Source organism: Camponotus vicinus, unplaced genomic scaffold, assembly GCF_025532165.1.
Source record: "Camponotus vicinus isolate PSW18456_S1 unplaced genomic scaffold, iyCamVici1.0 SCAF_5, whole genome shotgun sequence".
NCBI lineage: Eukaryota > Metazoa > Arthropoda > Insecta > Hymenoptera > Formicidae > Camponotus > Camponotus vicinus.
The window spans coordinates 19,595,874-19,623,327 of NW_028141977.1; the positions used below are offsets into that span (position 1 = coordinate 19,595,874).

At 34.2% G+C, this 27,454-nt stretch overlaps 1 protein-coding gene and 1 long non-coding RNA gene across 10 annotated transcripts; one reads left to right on the forward strand and one right to left on the reverse strand.

The window, feature by feature from the left end:
* Positions 1-858: 858 nt before the first annotated feature.
* Positions 859-3,523, reverse strand: LOC145972077 (uncharacterized). Of its 2 annotated transcripts, XR_014439047.1 has the most exons (4): positions 3,000-3,523; positions 1,968-2,043; positions 1,370-1,660; positions 859-1,283 (listed from the first exon to the last, which is right to left on the reverse strand). It is a non-coding gene; the product is annotated as an uncharacterized LOC145972077 (long non-coding RNA). The 2 variants fall into 2 exon arrangements; XR_014439046.1 differs by having other exon boundaries at positions 861-1,660; positions 3,000-3,494.
* On the forward strand, positions 1,530-27,454 carry LOC145972074 (uncharacterized). Of its 8 annotated transcripts, none has more exons than XR_014439041.1 (10): positions 5,053-5,632; positions 6,927-7,121; positions 7,233-7,487; positions 7,596-7,731; positions 7,971-8,042; positions 19,803-19,981; positions 20,132-20,351; positions 20,498-20,612; positions 20,731-22,149; positions 22,648-27,454. XR_014439041.1 is itself a non-coding variant. In XM_083100328.1 (9 exons), exons 1-9 carry the CDS (start codon positions 5,444-5,446, stop codon positions 20,780-20,782), a joined length of 1,413 nt encoding a protein of 470 aa, XP_082956454.1. In that variant the 5' UTR covers positions 5,053-5,443; the 3' UTR covers positions 20,783-22,192. The 8 variants fall into 8 exon arrangements, 4 of the variants coding, with proteins under 4 accessions (XP_082956453.1, XP_082956452.1, XP_082956455.1 ...); XR_014439040.1 differs by lacking the exon at positions 22,648-27,454 and having other exon boundaries at positions 20,731-21,497; positions 21,699-22,192; XR_014439042.1 differs by lacking the exon at positions 22,648-27,454 and having other exon boundaries at positions 20,731-21,170; positions 21,368-22,192.

Here is a 27,454-nt window from a genome sequence, read left to right on the forward strand (position 1 = left end):
TACATTTTTTGCAAAACTCTTGCATTTAATCAAGCAATTTAAAATTGCAGGTCTCAGATGACTTTGTACACATATTCTTCATTATGTATATCGTAACGTAATAAGTACGTTGCATGGATTTAGAAAAATATATCCAAGTATAAATTATATTCCTAGAGATTATGTGAAAATTATAAATCTGGAGTATATAAGTTCCTTATTAAAATCATGATTAAGATCGAACACTTTATTATTATGCAAGCGATTCTTATTTAGCTGTACAAAGTGTCTCAAAATCATCAGATATTTTTTAATAGCTAATCAGATATTTTCCAAATTTTATAACCAAATAGATGGTGTTTTCTTATTGTTAGTAAGAATATCAAAGTATCGATAATTTTCAAATTATAAATTATAATTATAATTGAGAAAAAAAGCTGTTCGCACAATAATTTGTATGGCATTTATAATAAAATTATATTCTTTAATTTTAAGCAAAGTTTAACAAAATTTTAATTTGAAACAATAAATAATAAAAATGCATGATGGAAAAAATTTGAAACTTGCAAAAAGTGATAATCTTCCTCGATATTTTCATTAAAGAAAAATTGCCTTCAAGTTAGCCAGAGAATCTGTTATTAAAAAGCATCCAATAATATCTCTAGATAATACATGTAACACATGTAGCAGATTAATGCAAAAAATGCAATGTAACTATGTAGACATAGTAGTTAAGATAAAAAAAGAATTAGCATTTATTTTATACAGAATACTTTATGTAAAATACTTATAAACAAGGTATATTTTTCAAAACTTGACATTATACAAAAAAAATTTCAGACAAAATTGATAGAATTTTGAGGAGGAAAAAAATTGATAAGCTTGAATTTTAACCAAGGTCATTTTTCAAGGTGATTAAATGTCTCTTTTCTCTCAAAATCCTATCAATTTTATCTAAAACATTTTTTGAACAATGTCAAGTTTTGAAGAAAACACCTATGTGAAATATCCTATATATTTGTCACAATCACTTGCAACATGTAACTCTGTACTTATAATTGTTCTGTACTTATAATTGCTGTACTATAATTGTACTTATCTCTGGATTTTCACTTAAAAAATCACTAGAAATAAATAAGTAGATATAAATAATTTTTTAAAATGGAATAAAAATAATTTACACACACGATAAATAACTTTTAAACTTCTAGAAGCGCTACTTGCACGTTTTTTTTATCGTTGATAAATATGAATTTTTATTATTGTCATAGACACACGTGTAATTTTTTTGTAATTTAATTCCCCTGCTGAAAAAGATACTTTACATTGTTTAGAATGGATTGTAATTGCAAGAGCATACTTTAGTCTCAAGAACGAAGAGCAAACTGACTGAATAGGAATGAAGTAATTCCGGAGAAGTGAACATCTCATTAACAGAACCGATACTCATTTGGATCGTGTCATTTTCTGCACAGACTGTACATTGCCAAGTCCGTTCGACTCCTACCAAGATTAAGGTAATGCTCGGTTGATATGATACAATAGTTATGTAGTCTTTTCAGTGCTCTATGGTGCTTCCGCTGGATGGCCGCGAGATTCATGAAGCCTTAGAGTAATATTTGGAATCGTAAAAAGGTACGAGCCTATCATCCCTTGTCGTATAATTCGCACATGTTTAACACTGTTTATTTAAACGGAGATAAGATTAGTGTGTCATCTTTAGGAAAGCCAGATAGGAATGAAAAAAATTTACATTTTTGAGAATTAAGAATTTTGAAGGGAATAATTTATATGATTTATATTCATCTATTTTTATAACTACTTTTTTAAATATTACAAATATTAATATAAAAAAATAGAGGCTGTGCAACATTGGCTGAAAATACTGATTTTTAACTAGGTCTTGAAGCAATTAGGAAAATATATTAAATAAATAATTTCATATATATATATTTTTTTTTTCAAAAGATAAATTAAAAATTACTCACCGTAACGTAGTATAAAATTTTTGGTTTCCACTATGGGAAACCACCACAATCACCAATGAAAGAAGTTGTGCAGATACTGAAATCACATACAAAAATATAAATTAATATAAATTGTTGAGAAATTTTACACTAAAACTTTTTTCTATTTTTTTATGTACATATATATTATTTTATAATCTATTGATTTTAAATTATATTTGATTGCACACTATTAAAGAGACCATCTTAAAATTCACAAGTTATGCAATTCTCATAATGGTTACACCTCTTTTTTTATTTTACTTTTTCTCTATTAATTATTTCATAGAATTGCTATTCCTCGTTTTGTCATTCTCCATGTCTCCATATCAATATAATAAAAACAAATCTACTTTGTTGAGAGTACAAATGTGTGAGAATGGTCATTGTGACACAATGACCATTCTCACACATATCTCGCAGGAATTCTCTCACAGTGACCATATCGGCGTTACATAAATCATGCATCATAAAGAAATCATCGAACAGTCTATAATGCAGAAATTCTGCAGAAAAAGAGTAAAGTGCATAGACGATAAAAAGCGGAATGAGGAGAGGGAGGGGACATATGACGGAGGGAAGCCTGCGACTGTAACTGGAGTTCATCTTTTAGGTTATAGGAGCGCTATATCTCGTGGAAAAAAAAAAAAAAAACCCGGTGCAAAGTACAAGGTACGCGTGATCACGCTAAATGCTTTGATTCTCCCAGATACACCTGTCCGCCCCCTCCCTTTGCGTATCACAGCACGGGTGCACAGGTGATAAAGCCCGAGAGAGCGAATCGGGCCAAAGGATCCGATCAGCTGTTGACGTCGCGAATCGGCAACGCGTGCATCGAACCGAGCGCGATATATTCGCGTGACCGAGCTCGAGGTCGCTCGAGTGCCTCTTTTAATGTACGTATCGATTGAATATTCCCGCAGTAACCTGACAATAAGAGAGCCTAAGGGCGGGATAGGTTAAAGGAAGGCGGAATCGCGACGAGAAACGGAGACGGATTCGATCCATTCTTACCGTGCGTCGATGCCTGGCGCACATTCTCGTTGCTCGTGAAACGCAAGGGAGCTTGATGCAGAGGCTACCGCGTGCACGTTCACGTCACTGACATATTTTCCGTAAACTCGGGACACCGCACTCCCGCGTGTCGCGTTCCGTCGTGTACCGTCGCGAGCAAGAACGACGCGAAGTCAAGCGAGAGTCGCGGCTTCGAGGGAGACGCACGCGGATAAGACGCGAGACGTCAGTCCGGACTTGAGAGAGAACGCGTTAAATATAGGATAAAATCGTGTGCGGCCTACGAGAGATCCACGAGCGCCTCACGGGATGCGCACACGACCGAGAGTATACTCGGCGTCGTTTATGCATTCAGACGGAGAATCCGAAGTCTGAAGTTGGCCGCTGGTGGATCGAACCGACGTCGTACTTAGGTATTATGTGCGCTATGACTCAAAATACATACTCGCGTATATATACGACGTATAGTACGATGTAATTTACGTTTGACTGTCATTTTGAGTCACTGTTTGACACATGACAAATTGAATATACATTGTAAAAGATGAATAACAAAGTTTTACGATATTAAATTGATCGATAAAATATTAGTTTTCTGTGGACTTGATTTAATTCATCAATCATGGTGCACAAATACCTAGACGGTGCATTCGATTAAAAAATGCCTCGCTTAAGATGAGTATCGAAGCACGAACGCCGCTTTATCATGCCGGGTATCAAATTTCGCGGGTGATATAATTGTACGTATGCCTTTCGAGCGTTCTTTCGACTAACTTCATGTCGAGCAACTCCAACGCTCGGTCAAGCGGTGGCCCCTGTCATATTAAATAGAAAAATAAATGTTGCATTTAATATGATCAAATATATATTAATTATTTAATATTTATATTATTTTTTCGAACGAGATTTTATAATTTTTACTACTTGATCAAATCTCTCTCTCTTTCTAATAAAGTGCTCGAATAATAATCTTTCAAATAATTTTGTTTCTTTAATATAAAAATATTGAATTTTTTATTTAACATTATATATTTTTAAATGCACGCTCGCTGAATATTCCAAACATTTTCTTTTCAAATTATATTTTATATATATATATATATATATATATATATATATATATATATATATATATATATATATATATAAAATACACCTCCCTAAAATAAGAAAAATTAAACATTATTCTGTCAGCAAGAATGTTAATGTTCTTCTTTTTTTATCTTTTAATTATTATTTCAAAATCTCTCGTTAATCTATAATTCGTGTTGCATTAATCATTGCACGATTTGATAATATGCTTTTTTGTTTCCGCAACGGAGCCGCCATATTTTTGCATCGCACATATACCACAAACGAGCATTCGTAATTACGCAACACGCATGCACATGTGTACTCGCAGCAGGATCGAAGTATTGTTGCATGTGTAGCTTATTATTTCCGAAAATTCGATATCCGTTTCGTCCGCCGTCAGTTTCGACAGTCGGCGCGAGAGCGCGCGTCGTCGACGGCGCATGCGCCGTCCGAACTTCGTAACTGGATGAGACGGCTAGGGATAATTCGTTCAATGTACGACGTATTCGCCGCCCATGAATATGAAATGGGCATTCATGTCACGGGTAATCACTGTGCATTTCGTTTTCGATACGCGTGCCATAAAAAGGTGTTATTTCAATTTTTGTTATTGCGAATAATACAGTTTAAGGATAAATATGTAAGTTACGCTAATTTTTGTTATCCTCAATGAATAGAAAGACAATTGCCGTATATTAACATTGAAATCTGCTTTGATTGAGAAACTAATCATTTTTCATTCCTGATTCCGAATCGAATAAATGAGGTGTGCATTTGAAAAAACAAAATTTTTGTCCAGATTTTTATTTTTATTTTTTTTTTAAATTAAGCACTTAAGAATAATGATTCGATTGTCTCCGGGATGAAAATGAGAATGGCCATCTACATTTGATGACACTTTTAATATTTAAAATTCGCATTATTTTATACGATATAAATAATAGACAAATTTTAAAATTATTTGATCTCTGATAAATATATAGAATTTCCTTGAATTTATATAAAAAAATATTATTCATCAAATTTCACAATGTCCTTGTGCAATTTGTACGCCAAAAGCGTAAGCAAATCACTGGCGGAATTGATATCCGCGAGTACCGAATCACGGCGTTTTCTCGCGCCTCGCGAGAGGCGCGACCGCCGTTCGTCGCCTAGAGAATTTTTCTGCCCGACAGCTGGCAACCTGGATATCGATTGTCATTATTTATATCGTACGTTTCCTCTTCAGTCATCGATTCACTCTTTTTACATTTTACATTTTTACAGTAATGAGAGAGTTAAGTTTTTCCCACGGGCGTATGGTACTCTAAGTTAGCCCCCACATGTGTGATCATAGGTGTTGTTGAAGGGGAGTCGAGCGTGCGAAGAGAATGACGGATAGTCAGCAGCAGTTTTGCTTGCGGTGGAATAACTTTCAGGCGAACATCACGAGCCAGTTCGAGGCGCTGCGAGATGACGAGGACTTCGTCGACGTTACCTTCGCGTGCGACGGCAGGCGACTCCAGGCGCACAAGGTCGTCCTTTCCGCGTGCAGCCCTTACTTCAAGGAGCTGTTCAAGGTTAGAAAACCATTTTCTTCTCGCTCCCCACCTTAGACGTCGTGATCCCCCTCCTCCCCGCCTTCCGTCCTCCCTCCCCTCTTCTGCACCCCTCAGCCTTCTTCCCCCTTCGCGTCCTCCGGCGCGGCGGCCGCCCTCCCCCTCCCCTCCCCCGTCCGTCCTCTCCCGTCTGCTCCTCGTCCCTCTCTCTCTCTCTCTCTCTCTCTCTCTCTCTCTCTCTCTCTCTGTCTCTGTTGCCTCCTCCTGTTCGTTTCTGTCGCTCTGTTTCCCCCTCCATCCGCGACAAGCGTGTGTGCGTGTGTGTGTGCGCGCACGTACATGCATTTCCTTCGTCTCATCTCGCGATGAATAATTCCAAAATTACACAATACCTATTTACATGACGACCTCTTACGCGTCTTATCTTTTTCGTCGCGCCTCATTTCAAAGCGAGGCGTATATTTGTGCTCGCGATTACGTCATGATATTTGCATGTATTTTTCACCCTCGGTTGATTCCCCCTCCCCTCCCCTCCCTCCCTCGCCTCCCGACCGCCATCGCCATCGCCGCAGGCTTTTGCGACCGCGCCGAATAAAATTTGTAATTGCTGACCGGCAATTAACGCGCCTGCCAAGACCCGGGGGGGAGGTCGATAAATGGATGACGTATTCGTCGTATATGTTTGTTCAATTAAACGTACTCGCGTTTCACAGACAAAATTATGCAACAGTAATCTACTCCGTTATCTCTCGTGCATTTTTTCAAAAAAAAAAAAAAAGAAAAAGAAATTCGATTATCTAAATGAGATATTTATAATTAAATATGAATATGTTTCTTGTAAAATAGAAGAATCATAATCATAATGAATTTTAAAGATATCGATAATTTTTTACGCTCGCACGATTATAAGTATTAATTAAAAAATTGAAATAAAGGAGAATAAATTAAATATCTCTAAAATTGTATTATTATAATAAAAACATTGCTTTTCTCGTGATGCATATATATATATATATATATATATGTATGTATGTATGTATGTATGTATAAAAAATCATTTATATATTTATTATGTAATATTACAATTATTTATGAAAGATAGATATTGTAAAATAAATACAGTTAATTTATCAAGGAAAATTGTAATAATATAGACTTGATAATTAAAATAAAAAAAGATTAATAAAGAGAGAACATTTTTTTTAATATGTTATTTTGATTTCTTTTGCTTCTATAAATATTTCAAAATCTGTAATTAATAAGTAATAATGAAGTAGTATAAAATTAATAGTATTACATAGAATTTATTTTGCAGACAAATCCTTGCAAGCATCCAATAATTTTCATGCGAGATGTTGAGTTTGAACATCTACAGTCGCTATTGGAATTTATGTACGCCGGAGAGGTAAATATCTCGCAGGCCGAATTACCTACATTTCTACGTACTGCTGAATCTCTTCAAATTCGTGGCCTCACCGACTCCCAAAGTAATCAGCACAACAATGAAAAGGTTTGTTTGATATAAATTTGAGGATATACAATATATGTCTCCTATTGTGCCATTGTGTTCATATATACATGTAATGCATATATTGTAATGTATAATTTTAATAATTTGCAGCATTTGAAGACAAATAACATCCATACATCAAATGGCCGTGGTCTGATCTCACCGAGCTTTGACGATGAACGCAGTAGAACTCCACCACCTTCAAGCCCTCCACCACTGAAAAGGCTGTGTAAAAAAAGTGATTCACCTCCAATTTCTAGTCCAACACCCTCTATACCGCCTTGTGCTACTATTGCACCTCGCTCGCGCCCGCTTATCGAGCCTCAAGTTCAGCTCGATTGTTATAAAGATCTCGATGTTGTTGAGGTATATATTCTTATTCACATTATATCATAAATATTTTTGATCATGTCAATGTATTGCATATATATAAAGATTCTTATGATATTTATTTTTAACTTTTTTTACCTTCAGCCAAAAATAGAATTACCTGAATATGGCAGTGATGACGATTGCTCACCTAAACCAGAAGCTAATACATTACCCAGTGGATTTCTCAGCTTGGATAGTGGTATGGAAGTATTACCATCTTATCCATCATCTTATCAAGGTAATCATTTTACAAAATGTGTTTATTCTGAAAAAATTGAAATTAAAAATTAATGTTAAAATTTAAAACTAAACATTTTATATAATTGTTTTGCGATATGTAATTGAATCTTCTAAATGTATAAATTTTTTCTTTTTTTTTAAATTTTATCATATAATATAAATCTTAAATTGTGCTAAAATTCATGTTAACATCTTTATTTAAAAAAATCCAAATTCATATTAACATCTCTATTTTAGGAAACCAAAATGTGGAAGGAGGAATGCCAGGTCCATCGCATGGGACTACGGAATTAAACCAGGAGCAGCAAGGTGAGTCAGAATTTATTATTTGTTGGTAGTGCGAGCACCATTACAAACAGCAACAACCTAGCCATTACATCACAAATGTCAAATGTGAATAGAAACAAGGAAGCAGAAAGGAATCTTGATGGTTTGAAATGGTAAGCTCGTGTGTAGCTCGGTAGGTCTTGGTAGGCGGTAGGAGACATTTGACACTCGGAGGCTGCAATAGGCCTGAGTCCACAGAGTGCAGTTTGCAGTTAAGCAGCTGTGTTGTATGAACGTTACCGAAATAGCCCGGAAAAACTTGAATCATTAACAATTAAGTCCTGCGTGTACATATTCAAGAAACAACCCCATCCCAAAATGCTTTATAATCTTTTGTTTTCCTGCTTTACGTATATATTAATGCATATACACATATATGTGTATATTAAGCATACATACACTGAATTAGATCTAACTCTGAAAAAAGTGTTTAATATAAAAGATAATTGCTTATTAAAAAGTTAACGCTCAAATAAAAAAGACTATCTTTTAATCATTTGCTTTCTCGTTTATTCATTATAAATGCCATACATACATATGACAAATTTTCAAATCGGCTTGTACATATTGCTTTGGATTAAATACAATATGAATATGTTTATGTGGTGTCATTTATTTTTTAAGCACAATATAATTGCATTAAAGAATTTATTAATAAATATTTATTAATTTATAATTATTGTTAATGAATAAAAAAGTAGAAATATGAATAATGTGCCAAATTATAATAAATTTCACATTCTATAAATAATGTTGTTTCAATCATAGTGATGTTGTTTTTTTTTGTACACAAAATAATTTTTAATCAATATCTTTTCTTCTAACTATAAAGACATCAAATCTTATTATTAATAAAAATCTATATATGTTCTCTTTTAAAGTAATTTTTGAATAGAAATTTTTATCATGTTTTATTATATGTCATATATAAAAACAAATTTGTGTCTAACACATTTAATCTTCTACTGCAAAGAAAAGTATTGTTCTACATAAAAACAAAATTACAAAAATACACAATAAACATATAAACAAGAGATTTTAACTAGTTGTCATTCATCGATTCATGCTTACCATTGTTTTCAAACTATATGTTTTTTCTTACTGCATTACCATTGTTTTGTCTGCCAAACATATTTGACTCATTGCATCCTTGCAAGTGATACTCTTGCGGGGGGTACTCTTTTTGTACTGTACCGTGCAGGCAGCAAAAATTGGGTAGCGCTAAAAATAGGGTTGTTTGCTGGTTGTTGCTGTCCTGTGGTGGGTGGTATCATTCTGATATTATACGTGGTGTGAAAAGGCGTGGTGCTATGCTGTGGTAACGTGCAATGCTGTGGGCTGCTACCGGTTAGAGCAAGTTGTGTGTGTGTTGCAGCTGACCTGCGTAAACTGCACTCGCTGGACCCACGCCCCTGTCCTGTGTGCAACCGCATGTACAGTAACTTGTCCAACCTGCGGCAGCACATGCGCCTCATCCACAACCCTCAGAGTGTCACTTGCCCTCTATGTAACAAGCCATTCAAGACCAAGCTGTACCTGAAGCGTCACCTGGTCAGTTTCCACGACCTCAGTGTGGCAGACAGGCAACGTCAGGAAGAAATCTACCAACATCAAGTTAAGGTTCAGGTCCAGGGACAGGGACAGGGACAGGGACAAACGCAGGTTCAGGCAGGAGCTCAGACTCAAACTCAAACTCAAACACAAGTTCAGGCTCAAACACAAGCTCAGATTCAAGCTCAGACTCAGGTGGATAATAAGGTGCTTTTAGCAGCTCCTGCTCCATCTTCTCGGAATATCACCGAGGAAGGTGGGGCTAGCAGTGGTGGTGGTGGCACCACGGAACCAAAGCTCAGATCGTATCAGACACAAGCTGGCGATAATGCTTATTCGGTAGAGGTGGCGCAGATTAGTGATTCAAAGCATTTTGCTAGTGGGATGTTGCAATTCGATGCTACGTATCACTAATGTGTACAGGATGTTTATTTATTTTTTAATCTAATATCTCGTGCCCAGTTTGTTGTATCATTTTGTGATATAGTAACAATCAAGTTTATATTGTAACTTGTTTTTACCCCTCTGTAGGCGAGAAAAATATCGGGCTGAAAGTCGCTGAATCGGGAATCGAACCCGAGTCTTTCGCTTGCCGGGCGACTGCTCTTACCACTGAGCTATTCAGACCCTTCAACTCGATACTTCTCGGTCGCCTACAAATATATATTAAATTAAGGAATAACGCCATCTTCCGCCGGCGTGAATTAAATAACTATAAGAAATTAGGTTCTGTATATTGAAAATATAAACTTAAATTTTCCGGGGGGAAAAGAGGGATAATTAAATAATTTCTCGAATTGAAAATTATTTAAATTCGCTTGGTATCGTACCAAGAAAATTTTGTGCCCCGTGCACACAAATAAAGTTTCAACGAAAACTTAATTCTCGTTGAACTTACGCACTACCATCCGCGTTTAGCTCTGATGGCCCGTTTAAATTTAAGTTTATATTTTCAATATACAGAGCCTAATTTCTTATAGTTAATCAAGTTTATCTTTATTGTTTAGTGAACTTGTGATTCAATAGGGAACGTATCTTCATAGTTGACCGACAAGTAGCTAGAAATAACGTTACGACACAAGGCTGATTCTGTATTTAATAATCCAGATCCTGTGCACAGTGGTGTGTATGTGTGTGCACGGGTGTAATTTATAATTTTAAATCTTTTTGAGAAACGTGTATGCAATTCTTGTCGCACAAACACGAATGGAAGACAAGAAGTCAAATACGATTGACAGTCGCGCACTTGATTGTTTTCGTCCGTAATAAGACGCCTATAAAGATCATTCGAATGATAATTCATACGAAGGTCGACAGTGTATATAGGTTTGGGAGACTAGTTTACATATAAAGTCCCGTGCCTATTCATCGTAAAGATGAACGCTAATGATGAGGGAGAGAACGACTAAAATGCCGATGGTGGAGCAGCCATCCCACCTCGTACTGATAATTCTGCAGCCGGATACTTGTTGTTTTATTTAATGCTATACAGTGTTATACAGACTACAGATATTTACAACAATATTATATTCTTACAGAGGATTATATTTACTTTATTATTGCAACGCAATGTGCAATGACATAGCTCGTACATGATATATTTTTCACATGCATACATTGCAATATACAGCCAATTGACAGCTCAACAGAGTAATAATATTTATTATTAACAGTTATCAACAAACCGTGATCGCAATAATGCAGCAGATTGAATTTAACAATATATAATAAGAAGGCAATGTCTCTGCTGGTTTCTTGTCTATAAGCATATCCGTGCAAGAGTGTTTTGCTCTATCTCAGTGATACATATGTTTAATGACAATACTATAAAGATATTTTTATTTCACTATTCTTGTGTAGAAAGATTATAATGCTCAAACAACGTTCTTAAATGATATAGTTCTTAATTATATATAGTTTATATATAATTTATATATATCATATATCTATATATAATTTATATATAAGTCATATATCTTTTTTAAGTTGTATATATTTTTAATTTATATTTATTAATTTTCAAATACAAAAAATTCTTAAAGTGTCAAAAAATACAATAGCATTTTATGTAAAATTCATACATGTAGCAACAGTTTTACTAGAGAAACTCTATAGTATATCTTTATATCTTTATGGAAAGAAAAAGGGCAATAATATTTTGGCAATAATTAATTATATTTTTTTTTATAAACTTTTATCAGAAATATATCTTGTATTTTTCAGATGCATTTATATCATAGCTTTAGCACTTATACAGTTTTTAACTATTTTTGAGAATAATGTCGATAATCAATTCTGCTATATTGAGTTTTGACAATTTCTGCCATAATTTGCTTTTATCTTTTTATTAGAAACATTTAAATTCAAGCCTTCTATAAAAATAAACCAGCACAGATATCTGCCGCACAATTCCATAGCCATAGTACCACACAGTACAACTCAGGATCTTTTATATTATATTTTACAGATGACAATAGTTCCATAAGTACGATTTATAATAGCGATTCTAGTAAATGGGGCACAGGATATGTCCTCTAGAATCGTAACCTTTTAAGTCGTACCATTCATATAAACAGGCTCCTTACCTCACATACAATCAAATTACTAAACAGATGCAGCTATATATTATAATATATTTACATACAATACAATTTACAATAGTACTGGAAAAAGTTGCAACAACTGCAACTGCCAGAACACAGATTGCCGATATTATACAAACGGTTTTTATTATCTGTTATTACATTGGTAAGTGATTGCAATGTTTTTTTACACGTTAAAAATGTACTACGAATGTACATTCGAGATTTTCGTTTACGATATGAATGGATGCCCAGCACAACTGACAATTAGTACCGAAATAAGATTAGATTATAAATGTTGCATATCATATTATAATATTGTTATACATTTGTCAAGCAGTGTTACATTCATCAACTCTCAGGCTTTGGATCATATACAGAGATTTCATTCTGCTTCTCTCACCAATACAGAGTAATGTAATTTCTTATAATGGTACATTTTTCACACATTATAATACTATATATAATTTTCAATTGTGAAAATTCAGCTGTTGAATTTTACAATGCAGTGTCTTGTAGAATAAGAAGTGTAGATTTAGTACATTATTTTTTTGATACACTATTTAATAGATTTTCATGTTTATTGTTCCATTTAGTTTTTATCGTGTTAATAAGATCTGCTATTGATATTATTTATAAAAGTTTTGCTACTTTCGATATTTTTGCTTTCAGTCATTTTAGTGTCTACTCGATCCTTTGCCTGAGATCCCATATACTGTGTATATCAGAGTGATGTGTTACAGAATGTCACATAATAGTAAGCATCATTTGACAGGCCGGACTTCGCTGGGCATTAAAAACCGGTTACATAGCTAATATCACAATACAATTCCGAACATTCACTGTTATAATTACGATTATATTATTACGAATTCAGAAATGGTGTGTGCAAACATTCCGTAATTCTGCACGGAGACAGCAAAGAGCAAAAAGAGAGAAAGAAAAGGAGAAAAATAGAAAACGACAGTTTTATCGATAACAAGCACACTTACAGCTTATAGGAAATAATACTCGAAGAAAACCCCGCAATATTTTAGTATTTTTTCTGGGTCTAACAATACACAATTTACTGTAAATTAAATGAAAAGAGATATCGACAGACATACATCGCGTGGTCGTAAAAAGTATCTCTTTGTGATGAAAAATACCAACAGTACTTGCCAGTTTTTCCAAAAGAACTTGATGAATAAGTACAGAAAAGCTCACTGAAAAAGTATCTTTTGTCTGCGATAATAAGTTTTAACTTTATCCTATAAACTGCGATTTTAGCATTTGTATTATGCGTTGTTACGATTATTATTGCTATTACGATAACTATTCTATCGCTATTATTATCAATCGAATCTTATTATCAATACCACACTACTGCTATTACTACTACTATTACTACTATTACTACTACTACTACTACTCTATTACTACTACTATTACTATTCTCCTACTACAATTACAACTATTATTGCCGTCGTTAATTTAAAACTTTGGATGCATGTATGCGTCTGCTGTTTCGAAGATATTTTATGTTCGAAAGAGGATGTATATTTCGGTTTCCCGCGTCGTACGGCTTTCGGCTTGTGCGTCGTCTTTCTTCATAAAAATCAGTATCTTTTAGCGCGTTTAATTATGTGTTGTATATATGTAAATTATTATGTAATTTGTACGCGCGTCACATTACAAAAAATAACTCATATATTCGATCGCTAGTTGTTAATATATAGGTGTAGCTATAGGAAATATTACCTTAAATGAAGGTAATATACATGGTTTCTCATTTGAACGATGGACATATTCTTATATACGTAATATCGCGAGGCATATTTCGCACTTTTCATTTGATTTACATTATTATTTATTTGATCATTCGAAATGAAAAATTTAATCTAGTCAATAAAAATAACATTATTTATGCAGTTGAGGTAATCTGTATTATTATTTGTTAAAAAACGTGATGTATCATTATGTATAGTCAGTGTTAGTTTTAAAAGTAATATTTATATAATTGAAAGGTCGAAACACAGTATTAAAATTCGTTTTTTATTTTTTATTTTAAGAAAATATGTTTTTTAAAAGTTTTTTAATACGTATTATGATTTTAAATTATACACTTCTGACTATTAAATATATTTTTAATGTATTATTATTATATATATGATTTAAGAAGAGATAAGCTTAGCGTGAAAGAATACGTAGTACTTAATATTTTTAATTATTATCTTGTTATTATTATATATACGATCGAATTATTAATTTTTAAAATAAACTCTTAATCTTATACGTGTTGGGAAAAAAAAAAAATAAAACATAAATTTGATGTAATTGATAGAATTGTTTGCATAACATAATAATAACTATTTGAAAAGTTATATATTTTAAAAAATATATATATTAAAAAGTATTGTGTGAAATTTTTTGAAAATATTGCAGCGCAAAAAGAGGCATCGTTTCTTCGTTCGAGTGAGAAGCCGCATTTTTTTAACGCAATATATTCTACATAATTTTTTATGTAAATTCTGTTCCCGATCGACGTGTCGATCTTTTCCGAGTGTACTTTTTCAAAAAATATATAAGCTTAAGATAGTGTTAGATTTTAGTATGCGCGAAAAGCAAAAGTGCGAAATTTTCGATGTAAATAGCGGGGCAATTTTTCCAATACGACTGTATCGAGAATACGAATATTTCGCTTCTGATGTAGTCATCACACGCTAATATTTACGTATGATATTTATTCGAATCATGGCGTATCCGAAGTAACTTATTCTCTAAATAAACGGGCAGGTCAATAGCGTCTCGTGCTATCCCACATATTATATAATGGCAATCGCATTGCAAAAAAAGTATATATACGACTGATTTTCAATGAGTGCGAATGTGTATGTTTGTGTGTGTATGTGTGTGTGTGTATGCGCGGTATGTACTGTATTAAGGCGTCTAAGAGAGATGAAAGAAAAAACAGGAAAGTAAAGTACCTTGTACTTGGCGGAATTTCTGAGCAGATAATTGATGGAAAAAAAAATTCGCGTATTGGCTTCGTGAATGTCTCTCTTTGTCACGCGTGGAGAAAAATATATGCATTGCACGTGCAAGAAGGAATCTATCGGAATTCCTGATAGAAATTTCCAGGTCATTCATAAAATAAAATTTACATATAAATTAATATATAGAGAGAATACAAATTTTTATTTGCACATAGTTTTCTAACATGTCAAAATTCTTCGATTTTTATATTTAATAGTTTATACAATTTAAATTAGATAATACAGGAAATGTGTATATATGATTTTGTTGATCCAATAAATTTTTATTAGACATTCGGGTAAACTTTACGACAATGCAATCGCTTCAATTGTTATATTTATTCAAGAATGATGCAAGTTTAACGTTTAAAAATAGAGATGCTCTTGTTAATTTCTATCAGGATCAAGCATATCAATTTTGTAATGACAAAACCGATTAAAAGAACAAAAAAAATTGATAAAGTGCTCTTTTTAGACTGAGCTGTGGGCTCCACGAAAGTGACTTATTATTGGCTTAATATAAATATGTTAGAAAGTTGGCGGAAAATAATGCAAATTTTCTGATTTATGCTTCAAGGTATATAGACTTTTTTTCAACAAACAATTATCTGGACAGAATGAGCTCTGCATCAAAAAAGAATTCGAATTCATAATGAAACATTTATCGAGAGACGTATATTTTACTTTCGGCTAACGTTTCCACAATGTTTTCTTCACATTTGATACGCCACGGTAATTTATTTATTATATGCGGCACTGCGTTATATTTAACTGACTAGCAGTAAGTGGTGGGCGCAAAATGGTATGACAGTATTTGGATACATGTGCGGGCACTACCCTCTTGAAATTTATTTAAACTATGTTTATTTTTATAAATATATTAAATCTATGTTTATTTTTAATATTTTTATAAGTTTGGATCTCTGTCCAAAAAGTTCACGTTGGACATTAAAAATTAATCGTTGAATTATTATATTGTATCGATTGTAAGAAAATATACTTGCCAATATGTGTAATTGTTACTTTCAATAATGTGATAATTAATTTTGTTTAATTTTTAAATTACATATATAAGAAACAATACTTTTTTCAGATACAATTGTGTTCCTTTATGATAAGTTTTTCTATTCATTTATTTTATTTCAAACTGACTTGTCATTTTGATGGAAATGTCTAGACATAGTTACATATATAGAAAATATTATTCGTGTGCGCATGTATCCGAGGCCCAACACTACAAGTAGCTTAAGCTTGCATCGAGTGCGCTTGCAATTTACTGCACATACGCTGCACTTAATTTATCAGAAATTATCTGGAGCAAGACTCGAACCTTTGTGCACGATGATGAATGCCGCGAATAACTTTTTGATTAATTTCTCTTTGATATTCTCCAAAATTATCACGACTATTCGCGTCCCAGCGAATAAAAATCCCCGTAATTATCAAATGAATGTGAAATCGTGAAATATTGTATTAGAAGTTTTATTCGCATCATTATTCGTTATGATAGACTTTTACATTTATTTTTGAAGTCGTAATGTAATCATTATCGCACACGCGTGCGAGAGAGAGAGACTGCAAGAGAGAAAGGATTAAAATATAAGATATTCGCGCACGGAGAATTATAATATTTGCAAAGGTAAATAGTATTATATGTTGCCGTCCATTTCTTCGTGGCTGATTTATTTCGATTACATTTGTGTGTACTGATGTTAATTATTTATAATAACATACATTAATTAATTATAATACATCTCAACATATTTCAATTCCATAAACAAATATTAAACGTATTAATTTTATTTTCTAGAGATGTATATGATTTAAAAGATTTAAAAGAAATAATCGTGGCAAACATCAGAAGAAAAATATCACGATCGGCCAATAATCGTTCTTTAATCGGGATGTGAATTAATAATGAACTAAATATGTGAACGAATAAGAAAATTATTGGAATTAAACATTTATCTAAAAAATGAAAGTAGCACGTATTGATTAGCCGAGCTACAATTTATCGCTTGATGAAAAAAAAATGTTTTTGTTCCGTTGCTACTCTAAATTGGGAAATCTGAATCTGTCCGGAGAAGTGCACAAATGGTCAATTAGAAGGAAGCTTGCGAAGGATCGCGCGACATTGTCGAGTCGCGCAGCACGTAGGAACCTATACACATATAAACAAACACGTGCGTTAATTTCGCTAGCGACAGATGCATCAATCAAGTAGCCATAGATCTGTAATCGAGTGTGCTTTTTTCCTCACCTCGCTCCTCGCCCCCGCTCCCGTTGTTGCGACGCGTAGACGCAACATGCGAGTCTCACTATTTAATTGCAATATCAATGTGCGACGAGGCCCTCGTCATCGTTATACTCGTTGACGGGGTTTCGCAAAACCATGCAAAACACGCGACTTACTAAAAGCGTAATCCTACCATAATAGCGACGTTCCTATTTTACGTTCGCGCCTTTGTACGTTTCGACTACGAAAAGATATAACTTAACGCGAACTTTTTTCGGCTACGAAAACGAATTCCTGTTGCAATCGCGAATACGAGAGACTTTTCGTCTGGCTTAGAGCGCAATATCCCGTCGTAGCGATTCGTTCTGTATCCGAAATTTTGTCAAACGACACATTTGAATAAAGTAATTCACATTTGTACGGAATATGTATTATGTTATTTTTATACGAGATTGTGCGAAGGAGCAAATCGGATATGCTGCATTAAATCAATCTTCAACCCCACTGATACATATTATATATAATAAATCCATATAATAATAATCTTTAAGCATACGTAAGATAATATGTCGAGATACTCGACGGCACATATAGAGGAACATGTTTGAAATAGTATAATTCTATATTAAAATGCAATAACGATGGAGATACCCAGAGAAAAAATGATTTTTAAAACGATCTTTAGCTGGATCTTCAATTTATATTCTCCAAGCACATCACCTCAAGATATTTTCATATTGTAATTGTCGGGACGATTGGGAAATCGGCTTTATAGACCGTAAACTTGAACGGTCTTAGCGGTCAAGAATGTGATGAGAAAGGGACGGAGGAAATATAAAAAAAAAAGAGAGAGAGAAATGGGATAGGAGAGGAGGCGGAAAAGGGTGATTTTTGGCTGACGACGACGGACGGATGGAGAAACTAATCTAGATTGGTCGGCTGGTATGTTGCAGCCGCCACCGACTCGGAGGGAACGGGATCACCATCGTCGTCGTCGACGTTAAAAATATCGAGTGTTTCCAGCGCCGCGGTCTGCACCTGGCATAATCCGCGACCTTGCCCCCGTTGCGCCCGCGTCTACAGCAACAACAGTAATCTACGGAGACACCTCAGGTCGGCCCACGCGACCGCTCCCGACCTCCTCGAGCTGACATCGCTGCAACGGAAAAGCATGGTGCTGCGGTCCTCCCTGTTCTTCGCCGAATCCCCTTCCTCCTCAGAAGAGGAGGTCATTGGATCATAATCTTGATTCTATCAAATTATCAATACATCAGATGCCCTATGATGATAATGCCAGGGGATATTGTTAAAATGACGTTCTTGGGATCGTAATATCATATGGACGAGTCAACTTGCGAGTTTCTTCGACGAAGATGGATATTTTTAACGAGCACAATGAGCAACACCATTCTTGATATTAAAATGATATATCGATAGAAAGAATTAATAGCTTTGATTATTATCACGTCATTGATAAGGGAAGGAGAGTGCTTGATTGAATTTATTAATTTTAAGAGATTATTGAATTTACTAATTTTAATTTATGGGAACGAGAAAGGATTGCGAGACGATCGTTTTCTTAGAAAGCCAAGTTGGATTCTATGAATGTTTGATAGTTAATGGAAAGTTTGGGGTGTTTTATTCAAGTTCCTCTATATATGTATATCTGCAGACTGATAAATCGGCGCAATAATTGCAATAAGCGATTAAGAGATTGTTGTGACAATGTTACCGATATCCTTTTATATGAAGGGAATATTTCTCCAGTGGCCAAATTTTTTTTTTTGAAAATAATTATTTTATTCGTACACAATCATTCCTACAATTTTTAAAAGTGTTATAATAGAGCATGAAGTATTATTATGTATTGAATTGAAAACTGTCATTTCCACATTTCCACATTTTTGAAAATATTATATAATTTTAGGTTAAACGAATATGATTTGTCATTTTTTATAATAAAAGAAATAAACGTATTCTTTCGAAGAACAAACTTGTATGTATACTCGGCTCATGTCCGAAAAGGTTTAATCAGCTGATAATACTCTTTGTTCTTGTTAGAGCATCTCTGAATAACATATATCTTTTCTAACTTATTTTCATACATTATATATTATAAAAATGTATCATTTATATATTTTTTCATAAAATAAATATAATGACATTATTGTTTATGTAATAGCAATCTTTTTTTTTTGTTTCTCAAAGTCAGAAATTTAATGTCTGTTACAAAAATAATTGCATATTGTAACAGATCAAATCACATCATTTCCTCAACATTTCTTCTCCAAGGCTTCTCATACGATGCTGAAAAAAAAATAAAATTAAACGCATACGTTTTCATGATTGATGATTGCAGCGCGAAGAGTACGTCGCGGTAGACCGCGACTCGGAACCAGAGGTGGCAAACATCCGTCGCCATCCGTTCGCAGAAATTCGCCCTCCAGGAGCGATTGGCTGCCCCTGGACATGAGAACGACTCCGCCAACTGCGATGCCTGCCTTCCGTGGATTCGAAGAGTCTTCGTCGGATGGTGTGGTCAGTACCAATGAATTTCTCCCATAATTATCCATCAGTATTTTCTTCATGCAAATGTCTTCGCATATCTTATTTTTTTATAAAGAAACTCTCTTCTCAAAAATATGTAAATAATAACGGTGTCATAACTTTGGCATGTTTCTCTTGTAGGTCCACTTGGGTGAGGGTATAGCTGTCTGCGAGGAGCAACTGAGGGCTGTTAAATGGAGTGATTATCGCAAGTTGACACGCGGATTAGCCGCGATATTGTTCAGCCCGACAGAGCTGGCGACGTGCTCCGTCACCGGTCAACGTTGGAGCCGCGCCGGCACAGCTACCGAACGTCCTGTCAAACCTGCCCTCGACAAGGCTAAGGTTCAAGCCATTATATGTAAGTATGCACGATGAAACATTGAAAATACTTCGACGAATAATTTAGAAAATGCTCCTTTTTAGCACGACGCGTACATAAATGCACATATTTCTATAAACTTTCATTTCCTTGTAAATTAAATTAGTTTGTCTTTGCTGTTACAGCTTATGTGACGTCGAGGTTTCCGTCAGTGGACGTCAGCAGCGTGAAGCAGGTCTTAGCATACAAATGCAAAGAGAACTCCACGGCTCTCAAGATGAAGTCTATACGATACATATGGTAAGTCTTGACGAATTCTTATCATACTATGATCATTCGCGTATACAAGGATAAAGTTTTGCGTACTAAAAAAAATTACAACGATTTTTCTTTATACTCTCTCCGTATCTGATAACAGCGATAGACAGGATACGGACACGTCACCGCGGGGTGAGTCCGAGGACAAGTGAGAGGGGGTACAGGGTGCGTGCAGGGTGCAGCCCGCCTCTCAGTTTCGTCGCGTCCTCCCGCACCCTCCATCCAATACGGTTTACTCGCCTCAACGTTCGCAGCAAGATCGTGGCGATTATCGTAATAATAATAGTGACAAACAGTGCGTCAACGTGCATCTACGACGCAGGCACGAGGAAGGGCACGGAGGCGATTTGTCTCCCGCGTTATCCGCGCCGGCAGATCTTGAAAAGCTGATGCCTCTGCACACGCTTCACGGCGCATTTCATTCCACCCTACGAACGGCGACGGCCTCATACATTTAATTACTGGTTTAACCAGTTGCACATCGATCGAGAAGATGTAATCCCACAAGGGTAGGGCGGCAATACAAAGATGACAGACAAGGTTTGATAAAAAAAAGAACTGAAATATTTCTGATCGTTTCATTGCACGATTTAGACGATATTTCAGGATATTCATTAACTTTCTTTATTTCCTTCTTGTCATGAAAATCGCGGAGATTTTAATGGCGGGGATGGTTGATTTTTTTCTGAAATGTTCTACAAAGAAAGATTTAACATGCTTACATATACAAAAAAAAGATATGGAAGCGAAGGATAAGCGTGATGGATAAATCTGTTGAGTAGAACGTGTATAACAAGTTCATGAAAAATAATAGAAGCGTTTCGAGAGTAGAAGAAAAATTAAGACGGATGGAAACAAGTGTGATTGGTAAAATTTTAATGCAAGATTAATCATGTATTAAAATGGATCGTGACTAACAGCTTCATAAAACTTCATACTTTGAGTAGGAAAAAAAATCATCAGTATCAGGCTATTACGTTTAGACTGTACATTATATTTACATTGTGAATTTATCGTAAATTTCCCTATCGTAAAGTTTCTCCTCTAAATTTCCTTTTCTTCTAATAGCGAGCGTGGTTACGTAACAGACGAAAGGAAACGTAGGAGAAGAAGTTTACTTTACGGACATTCAACTAATTTATACAGTATGGACATTTGATTGTAATGGCAAGTCTATTACGTTTATAAATATTTGAGATAACAAAGTTAACACGACGAGGGATTATTAGTGGATGCGTTCTTGCCTGAAAAAAAATCATTCCTTCGTATACATGCGTTCCTTCTATAAATATAAGTGCTTCTGATAAATAATGCATCTCTTTTCGTCTGTGCGATAATATGAATTTTTTATGCGTAAGAAACAAAGCATACAAAGGCATTGAGAGACGCGTCACGAAGGAACGATTCTGTGCAAGAATGCATTTGAATTTATTTGGTTTCGGCTGTGAGCTACGACCACATGCTAAGGAGGAGATCCGTGTGGTTCTATTGAAAGAGAACGTATCCTTCTAGAGTGAAGGTGAGTGATAAATAGTGAGAAGGCAATATTATAAAAGAAGAAAGGAGAAAGAAAGAAATATTATTAAAAAATAGCAAGGTCGGACGGATTAGTCTGATCCTACCGGGATACAAGGGTAGACTTTCACATATAGAGTATGCCTAATATATAAACATATATGTGTATATATATATATATATATATATATATATATATATATATATATATGTGCATGTATATATAAACGAAAAGTAATATATAAATATATTATAAATAAATATATATATATATATATAGTAATATACATACATGTATTACTATATATATTAAAAACTATATTATTAACGAAATAGATGAACTTATATATATATATATTATTTGTTGGGAGAACATATTACATATATATATTACACATATTTAATATATTTAGGATATTTATTTGTTGATTTGGTGATAAATATATATATATATATATATATATATATATGTATAATAATAATATATATGATTTTTATAAAGGTTCGCGCGCGCGGCATGGAGAGGCCGGCCTATAAAAGCGTTTCGAAAAAGAAAACGAAAAAAAAGAATCACAGCGAAGAATGGACATGAACGCATACAAATTTTAATGACGATATATATAATACGAAACATTTAAAGTGTTCTCGCACAATCGCATCTCATTATCGATCTGATCATTATCGGAGCAGTTCGATAAGTGCGATTTTGCAAAATCTATTTTCTAAGACACGGTGATTTTTATCGATTCTCTCATCTGGCCTGAAACAGCCTGTTCTGCGATCTACGATTGCGATTTATTAAGTTACGAAATTGGTCGATTGATTAAGCTCGGTTCAGATTACCTGTTTTCGTTTCATCAACAACGAAAGTGAAAAGGAATGTACTCGTAAAACTAGTAATAACCAACAGCGATGGAAAAGAAATAATTAAAACACGAAATTAAGTATCATTATTTTAATAAAAATTTCCTAATGAACGGTATTAATGTTTAATTTAGAAGGGGATATTAAACTTATTATTAGTATGTATAACGTACATATGTAATTTGTTACTGCTCGTTTATGTAATCGTAATTAATCGAATCATTTAATATGAAAGAGCAATATATTCTTTTATTGCTGGCCTAACGTTACTTATAATATAACGGGTTCAATTGATGATATTTTTTTAGAATTATTAAGTTTGCTAGTGAAATTATATTTTATTTACACGGCATAGTCGTTTTTTCGTTTAACCACATGTGGACTAAAAAAGAGAGGAAAAAATTTATTTGATTTAACACAATTAATGTGTTTTAATTTAGTATATTACGAGACAGAGATATGTATCGTTTAGCGAGAGAAGGAGAAAAGTAGGCGAGAAACACTGAATCGGCCTTAATTACCGATACTCACTACAGTCTCTTGCAGAAATCCGTTCGGCGCATGTGTATAGATGAATATATATGTATTCATGCATGCACATCGCGTAACGTACAATACAACTCACATTCATACGTACACTCAGTCACGCAGCAAACTCCTCGTGTTTACGAATTTGCGCATCGATAGAACAATAGATGATACTCGTTTTCATTTAGCTCGCGAAGTCAAGATAGGCTCCCGACAATTTTCTCAATGATAGATTTGATCCGCTTAATTAATTAAAATAAAATTACATCATTACTTTAAATTGTGATTATTGCTAAAAAAAAGATTTTTTCTAATTACAAAAAAACAATCGCGGAAACGTTTATTTAAGAAATATCAAATGTATCGATTGCTGTTATTATTACGTACATCGCGAATCGTACTTGACGACGGGAAAAATCGCGATCAAGGTAAATGTCAAAACCAGTACAGAGAAAGACGACACAATTTAATACTTCACATTATCGCTCCAACAATGCTGTTTACTTTTTACAACAATGTGCGTTTTTTTTTTGATTTCTTAAAGCTTTTTTTCTTTGCATTATTTTATAAACGCATTATCTTATTTGTCGTTTTCGCGAACAGAATCGCAACTTCGTATCTTTACATACGCGCATGCAAAAGACACGCGACAACATAGAGGTATTTACATGCTTAGCGTTTCGACTCTTCGATCGTTTACATAGTCATCCTAGTAGATAAACGAGCTTGTAAATAATCATCGAATGTTAACGTACGATGTGGTAATGTACGATAATTACGAGAGTGAAAGGAGATGTAAAGGAGAGGAGTTCCTCTCTCGAGCGGAGCCCCTCATCTTACTAAGCGCCTACGATTATTAATACGTGTCGCTCTGAACAGAGAATGGACCGCATTGTGCAAGCTACAAGGATGGAAATGACACGAGCTGTTCATTTTAGTCGCGCAAAAATTTCGGAACGGAATAAATTTAAGCGAGTCGAATTCATACGAGGTTGTAGGGAACCTCGGCCAAAAAATATCTTTAACAAAAAGAAAGATAGTGCCAATACATAGAGGCGTGTGCAAAATTCTCAGAGTCTAATTCTCTTTTCGGATCACGAGAGGGTAGCGTATGCATACTTATCCGCGTGCTAAGCATACCGTAAGTAAGAAACTAGTTTCCAACGAAGAATATTAAAGAAACGGAATCGTTATAACACTTACACGTAGAGATAACTCGCGGAATAATTTTAAAAACGAAAAAAAGGGTATCGCACGATGGAGTTAAATTAGTAAGAGAGGGAGAAAGAAATTGAGAGAGTGAGAGAGCATGAGCGAAAGTCGCGAAAATGTGTAAGAAAGGAAAGGGTTGACTGGACAAGTATAATATACTCCATGCCTTATAATAATAGATAATACAAGTATGCGTAAGCATAGATAGATCTATTTAATTAGCGAATTATTCGTAAGAGCTATAGAGACACCGTATTGTTCTAGCGCACTTGGCGATGGGAACTCGTAGATTGTTAAAATGAAACAAAAAAAAATGTTTATTCATCGTAATACCATTTGAAGATGACATAGAGAGGGAAAGAGAGAAAGAAATAGTAGAGCTTTGTGAGATTAACAAATTTTTAGACGGCGTTTTATGAATTTTCCCAGCGTTATGTGCGTGACTTTGTAGATGACAAGTGACCGCTAATCGCAATATCTGGACGACCAAAAGCGCATGATGATCGAAATTAATAATTCTCTCATCAAATTTTGTGTACTCTGTTTCCATGCGAATTGATAATTTTATTTATATATACTATTAGAGGCATTTTTTAAAATCATAATACAATATTAAATAAAATATAGTGATTGGATAACATAAAGAGAGAAAATAAAACAATACAAAAATCGGGGAAAATGTCAGTGATATTACCAGTATCCGAAAATTTGTTTCATTCATCGTGCGCTTTTGTTTTTTTTAAATTGTAGCGAGTAGTGAGCATCCCTAAAAATGTAGTAGGGAAAGTGATGCCGCTAAGTCGAACGATGCTGCGTGATTTGGTGTAGTTTCTAATTGCTTTACGGGCTGACGAAGTAATCTCGAGGAGGAGGGAGTAGGATTGTACGCTTTGGATCATCTTTGCACTCCCGTTTTATTTTCAGTGTTAGATTGTTCGTCAGTCATTTGCACTTGGAGATCGCGTATTGTATTTTAAAAAATTGTATTAAGAGTTAAATTATTTTAACGCGAGTGATATTAGTATTTCCAATTAGATCTTTCAAGATCTCCACAATGTGCGACGAATCGGTTTTCTGTCAAATCAAATTTACATTAGAAGTGGTTGCAGTGCAAATGTCTCTCTGGATTATGCGATTAATTGAGCAATTTAGCAATAAATGTTGACATTACAATGTTTCTTCTATGTTTACACGCGCAACATCAACTATGAGCAATTTGTCCAAAGATAATCGCAATTCTTACGGTTACCGTGTAACAGAACACATCGAGCGCTTTCTCCCGTAGGTAACGCGTAGTCCTTAGAAGCTGTGAAAACGATAGCGAGAAAATATATCGAACGTTAAATATTTATTTAGGTACACAATTCATGATAGACGGTAAGTCATCCTGGATACGGATGTTTGTTTTTGCGGACCTTACTCGTTAAATATTAACCCTAAATGATATACTTTACTTACAGAAAGTGTAAGAGAGACTGGCAGACCTTGCATACATGGTAAAAATGACTTTATATTGTTGATGTAAATGAATTTTACGATATTTGCGTTTGGACATTACAAGTTTCATTTGCTTATTTATAATATATTATTTATGTATTTGTATATATATGTTTATATGAATACAATAGAGGGGATAAAAATATGAATTGATAAAATATTATCTTTTGCGGTGAAAATTTTGTTTTGTAAAAAGTGAAAAGGACCGGTCACAGAATCTTACACTTGTTTAGGGTTGAATCCCTCGTAGATTATTTCATACTCGTAGCTTCGAGGCGAACAAGTTTTTGGAAATTCTTTGAAAAATTGCGATAGAGAGAGCCATATACAATCGTTATTAAGGAATTTTGTTTAAAGAATTAAGAGTATTTCAAGAGATTCTGTGTGTGATTTCAACAGTTTCTGAGATTTCCAAAGAGACTATTCGCCAGGAAAAGTAGCGTCACGTGGTATCGTAATACTTTTAATTAGCAATAAATATTTCGTTCATTTAGGTCATTCGAATTTAGTTTACCATTTATAATAGAAATTCTAATTGCGAAAATCGCGAATTATCTTATGCGACACAATATATTTACAAATATGATAAATTTAATATTCTCTTTCTTTTCTTTCAGTTTTGAAAATTGTAATTTAATACTTAAAAAAATCCCCGGAAAAATATTTATCATTGTTATTTTTCAATCCTCTTCTGTACAGGAATTAATAAGAGACATTATTCATTTGGCAAATTATACGATACATGTTATCTATTTTGAACACTTTTTCAGGGATTGCTTTAGCTAGATAAGTGGTGAAAGGTGAATGCGATTTATGTGCACTATAACCCTTAGAGATAGATTCAACGATGCAAAAATATTCCGCTGAGCGGCTAGTGAAACATATTTATGCAATAATAGATTAATAAGTAAGAAATGTGGGCATGAGAGAATATATTTACATAAATGTCTCGAAAGTGTTATTCCGATAGCGATCGAAAACCGTGAACCACGTGACGCAAAGCTTTCCTTGAAATCGTTGGCAATATCATCGAGGGAATTTCTCAAAGATCGAGCCACCTGATCGATCTTCGTGTAATGATCCCGCGATTGTGATACGCTATAATAATCGTCAGACTTCTTAATCCGTTAGCGCGGCTTATTGTTCTGATTTGTTGTGTCATTTCGAACTTCTGTGTTATTTTTAATAAATCCATGAATTATTTTGTT

Coding starts and splice junctions, on each gene's coding strand:
- LOC145972074 (XM_083100327.1), top strand. CDS start 5,444: ATGACGGATAGTCAGCAGCAGTTTTGCTTGCGGTGGAATAACTTTCAG. Junction 7,488..7,595: donor AAGATCTCGATGTTGTTGAG/GTATATATTCTT, acceptor TTTTACCTTCAG/CCAAAAATAGAATTACCTGA. Junction 8,043..9,435: donor ATTAAACCAGGAGCAGCAAG/GTGAGTCAGAAT, acceptor TGTGTGTTGCAG/CTGACCTGCGTAAACTGCAC.